The sequence below is a fragment of the Priapulus caudatus genome, unplaced genomic scaffold (assembly GCF_000485595.1).
Source record: "Priapulus caudatus unplaced genomic scaffold, Priapulus_caudatus-5.0.1 Scaffold2, whole genome shotgun sequence".
NCBI lineage: Eukaryota > Metazoa > Priapulida > Priapulimorpha > Priapulimorphida > Priapulidae > Priapulus > Priapulus caudatus.
The window spans coordinates 641,084-646,669 of NW_014577063.1; the positions used below are offsets into that span (position 1 = coordinate 641,084).

At 50.7% G+C, this 5,586-nt stretch overlaps 1 protein-coding gene across 1 annotated transcript in view; it reads right to left on the reverse strand.

Moving 5' to 3' along the window:
• LOC106820706 (protein pellino-like) overlaps window positions 1-2,492 on the reverse strand; it is a 14,570-nt gene extending 12,078 nt beyond the window's left edge. Inside the window, 2 exon segments of the mRNA XM_014825217.1 lie at window positions 1,332-1,459; window positions 2,382-2,492. Of these exon segments, the coding sequence (XP_014680703.1) occupies window positions 1,332-1,459; window positions 2,382-2,467 (214 nt within the window). The 5' untranslated portion in view covers window positions 2,468-2,492.
• Window positions 2,493-5,586: the final 3,094 nt, after the last annotated feature.

The following is a 5,586-nucleotide window of genomic DNA, read 5'->3' on the forward strand; positions in this document are numbered from 1 at the left end:
CAAACAAAAACTTAGCTCAACATGCCACGCACGCACATCCATCCACTCCACTCCACTCTCTCTCTCTCTCTCTCTCTCTCTCTCTCTCTCTCTCTCTCTCTCCAAAGTACTTAAACAAACATCGCCCACTGTTTTTAGTGCCAAACGTTTATTATAACCTTGAGGAATATCGATTCCTGGCACGCTTTAAAAACATCAAGTTGCCATTCTTCTGGGCTGCCCGAGTAATCGGAGAAAGTTTAAACCAGAGTTTAGAACGTTACAAACGTTGTGGCATTTTAACATCCCTACCGATATAAACAGCCACTTTGGTACATTTTTTTGCACTGTAGTCGTTAGTATTGCATTAATCCACCACGACTTAAGATAAGCCTTGACGTGCTATCATCTCAGCGGCGAGTGAAAGTTTCACTTCACTGAAACGTTGATGAATCATGCAGCTGTGACCACGCGCTTACAGAAGCGATTATACAGATTATTAATGAGATATTACATTCATTAGGTATATTACGAAATGTCGAGGCGGCTTGGCACGCCTGCTGGGAATGGTCGGGCGAAACTGGAATGCATTTCGAGCAATAAATAGATAATTCGATAACGAATCGACCAAACTGGATGCAGAATATTCGCTGCATTCTGTGCTTATTATTCGTGCTTAATATTCTTATTTGCTGCCTCGCTGAATATTCGCTCCATTCTGTGCTGAATATTCGTTGCTGTGTTTTGCTGTGCTTAATATTCATGCTTAATATTCTCATTCGCTGCCTCAACCTGCCATTCGTAGACACGGCGGTGAACCAGCATTTTCTTGCCTATTAACGATTTATTTTCCATGACATTATATAACGTTGATTAAGTTCTCTCATACAGCACTGTTTTATTGCAGTTTATGATAATACACTGAAAATCATTTTGGATAAAAACCGTTTTGGATTAAAATTTTTGGATAATACCAATAACAAGGCAATTATCAAGTGTTATGAGGGAGATATTTAAAACCACTCGTTGTTTCTTTCTTCCCCCATGGGCCTCCCTCTCCTGTTAAGTACTGCTGCTCAATCTCCCCACTGCTTTCTGCCCGCCCCTCCCCCTCTAATGATGCTCTCTTACCAGTTAATGCTGCATCTCCTCCTGTGCTGCCCCTACCTCCCACCACTGCTGCTTCCCCTCCCTTCCCCACTGCTGTCCCGCATTGCTGCTACTTCTCCTTTGCTGCCAGCCACTGCTCCCGTTTCTCCACTTCCTGCTACTGCTATTTTCTTTGGCTATCTTCCCTTCTGCTAAACACATATATATATATCACGGAGTTTAGAGCGTGGAATTTAATCTACCTTCCGATGTTGACTCTTGGGATAGCGACCGCTGTTGGCTGCCTCTCCACATGCCCGACGTCGCCGACTCTGTAGGGGGCGCCATCGATGCGCTCGCCTCCAGGTCATCCGTCTGCTCCACGGTCGGCCTGAAACAAGAGGCAGCGTTTAACAACATGGCGCGTGGCGCTACCGCACGGCCGCGTTGATCGCCGAAAACATAAAAGGTTCATTTCCTCTAGGGCTAGTTGGATGTGCGTGCAAAGCCTATCTCGCAAAGCACTTGCCGGAATTGGGTGTCAGTGTGAAACGGATTTCCTACAGTGAGTAAGCCTAGCGCAAAGGTGGCATTTCAGCCGCCATTTCAACCCCACATGTATGCCCAGCCATGACTCAGAATGTCGCAGAATGTCACTGCACTCATCGTCTCTAGCAAACACTCGTTGTTGTTACGCTTGTTGTGTATAGTCAGCCGCAACAACGCTTTCCACATCCACCAGCCAGTTAGCATATATCACTGTCAGCATGGTTACTGTACTCCAGCCAGCATATTGTTGTCAGCACACAGTCACAGAATGTCTCTGTCTACAGCATAAAAGCTGGGATAAATCCTCCTGCACAGCCCCCCCCCACCCGCCAAGTAAGCCGCAATGAGATTTTCTACTAGGGCACAAAATATTAATCACAGATTGGGTTTCGACCACGGTTTTAACGAGCGCTCCACACTCGACCAGCTTTACTGCATCAAACGCAATTACGGGAAATAGGATTACGCAAGCACAACGGGGAGGACCGACCACGACCGCCATAAACGTAATTAATCAAATAAAATAAAATAAATAACGTCAACGATCTTTTATGGCACCTGTAGTGTATTTTAGGCCCACATGGTGTGGGTTTTTGGTACAAAATGCTTTCCATATACGGTTTGTCAATTTAGTCCAACCATATGTCGGTTTACAAACACACACCATATTTTCCGCCAACCACATACATTGTAACGCTACCAACATGTTATTTATAAAACCCTCATCTTCCTTTACAGAATCGCGTGTACATAATATTTCCTACCAACAGGTGCGTGCGCCACCGAACCTCACACTAGTTTGACCGGCATGACATGATGAGTTATAGCATAATAATAGACCGGTAGTCATCGGTTAAGAACGCAACGTTTTGTTACAGCATCCGCCATGATGTCATAAACTTGTCATGGCAGGAATGCCCTTCCCCTCGGCGAGAATCCATAGAATAAACAATTAAATTAAGATTACAGCACTTCTCCGCTATATAGGTTGCGAAAGGTAATTAATGTGGGCGAGAGAAGCTACTACTCTACTAGTAGATTCTACTCTGACTCTCTCTCTGTGTCTCTGTCTCCGCTCCTGCTCTGCCTCTGCCTGCTGCAGTCTGCCTCTGTCGTCCTCTCTCTCCCAATGAGCTCTGTCTCTGTCTCTGTCTCTCCTCGCTCTTCGTCGCTCCTCTCTCCTCCTCCTCTTCTCGCAGGCGTATCCCTCACCCGCACCTCTCACTTCCCACGGCCCCCCCCCCTCTCCTATCTCCTAACACCCCCTCTTCCTACCGTCGCTCGCCTCTCCTCTCTGCTCTCATGCCCCTCATCTCCCTTGGATCCTCTATCGTCCTCCCCTCCCTCTCCCTCTCGCTCTCTCTCTCACGCTCTATGGTTCTCCTACTCTGATCTGCGGAAACAAACAAGAGCACCTCCCTCCTATGGCAACGCGAAGCACCACCACACCCGGCATCCACCCCGGCCCTCGCCCGTTGCTGCTGTCTCCACGCAGACCTCACAAAAGGCTTAAACCTGCCCAAATTAGGCACTGGCGGCCGGCGCTCCGTGGATTTCCTACAGTGGATGGCTTTCCCACACTGACGCGAGGTAAACGCGGCGCTGTTGCCGCTACTGCGCGATCGCCCCGCACGAAGAAGCAAAAACAAATGACAGGACGCAGCAACGCAAGCAGCATCTGAGATAGAGGCTGGCTGCGCTGCGCCCCGACACCGCGCGGGAGCACAGGCACCACGACACCTTCTGCAACGCAACGCACAGCGCACGCACGCACATGCGCGCGGCAGACCCTCACGCGCACATACGGCGCACGCATCTCCGCACACACCAGCCACCGCCGCCGCACCGGGCCACGCACGCACCGCTCACACGGCGACACACACACAACACGCAGCACAGCCGCCCAGGCAGTGTGGCCCCCGACACACAACGAGCACATGACGCCACAACAGCACACCCGCACACACATCATCACACCCCGCCCCACCACGCACGCGCCGCCCGCCCACCACCGCCCACGCCTCAACGCACGCACGCACCGCACACTGCTCCCCGCCACCCCTGCGGAGACTGAACGACGGAGGAAGAACGCCTCCTAAGAGAAAGGCAACATTCACCGCGGCAGGTGGTAGGAAGGACATACGCAATAACAGTCCAGCTAGGCGGAAACTGACTAATCCCCCCTATGCACGACTACGCTATACACAGCAAGAGTCGCAATGCCGCAGGCCACGCATAAAAAATCTTTAAATGGCCACGACCCCCGCTGACCCTTAAAAATCTTACCAAGTTTATAGTTCCACATACACACTGCCACACACACGCACGCACGCACGCACGCACGCAACGGCTCACGCACACACACATACTACACATACACACACCGTAAATGCCGCATCAATGTGATAGTATTGATCATTGATAGTATGTGATAGTATTGAAAATCAAACAATGATAAAATTAACAGTAATATTTTCTATGTACTGTTTAACGGGGCAAAGTAGAAGGCTGGGCTGGGCTATTGGAGTCGCCTGACTGCCTATTATCAGTGCACCGATGCTTAATCACAGCAACAGAATGCACATTATTGAAGCCGGGGGGTTGGGGCGAGGGGGCGTTTGCCCGGGGGGGGGGGGGGCGCGCGCCGCGTCCCGGGGAGGAGTTGCCGAGCCCTGTGCGGCAAGGTCTACATTAAGTCAAGTCAGACGTACCGGCGAGGTCCGGCGCGAGACCATGGCCAGCGGTCGTTGCGAGGCTCGGACCTCAAGAACATATAATCCCCAGCCACCCGGCGCCCGCACTTCTCAAATACTCAGACCTCCGCTTGCGGCTACTCCTCTGGGTGTGTTGTGATTAGCGGCGTACTTACCAGTTACCACACCTTCACGAAATCCCCGCGAAAGCACGAGGCTGTGGTGTCTGTTGTGGCCGCGGGGGGGGAAGCGAGGGCTATACAATTTTCACTTGCACGCTCCAAAAGCACATAAGCATCACAACCACACAATCACCCATACGTCGCACACGCGCGCACGCTCGCGCTCCAAACAGCGCGCACGGCACGCACCACGCACGCTGCAAGTGCACGCACCACACGCAACGTAACACCACCGGCACAGACGCAAGCAAGCTCGCCAACTCGCAACAGGGTAAAGAGTAATTGGTAATTACACTAACACTGAGTCGACGTGTCCGCGCGCGTTCTCCCTGCTCATGCATTTAGCTGACTGTATGCGAGTGCACCGACCCCATCAAATTGCGCATCATTGTGCAGAACCTGTCCCGCTGAAATTCCAGTAATAGAAAGCCGGCAATTTCATGTGAAGGATGCAATAAACGCCGTGCTGACCTCGACTCACATCGTGCACACACCCAATAGAGAGAGTGCCGACCGCTTTGAAATGCAAAATTACACTTGAATAGGCCAGACAACAACTCACATCCACGCACCGTACCGAACATACGCACGCACTGCGCAACGCACATACCTACTTCACCCACCCCCTTCATGTACAGATCATGTTCATGATTCATTACAAATCGAGTTTCGATCATCATAAAAAAAAACACCAAGCGTCAAGGTCAGTCAGGAAGGGCGAGAGCGGCGGATGTTAGACACTTTTTGGAAAGTTCATCGGACCTAGGTAAAGATACCCAGCACTTACCGTAGACCCCGTACAATAATAACGCGCGCCAGCAACATCAATAACCTCCGTACACACTCGTGGCAATCAACAGGTGTCTCGCAGAACTCGCCCTATCCATCCCAACACACGTCAGACCCCAATCTCATAAAATCGACAGAATTCCTTGAGTAGCATCTCCTCCTATTCATATCACGCTATACGACATAAGGAATTTTGACATCAAATGATGTCATCACAATGGCGAAGGGGCAGATAGGCTGCCAAATGAGGACCAGACAGCAAGAAGTTATTGACAGCCGAGTAGAAAGCATTCCCGAGAAAACCG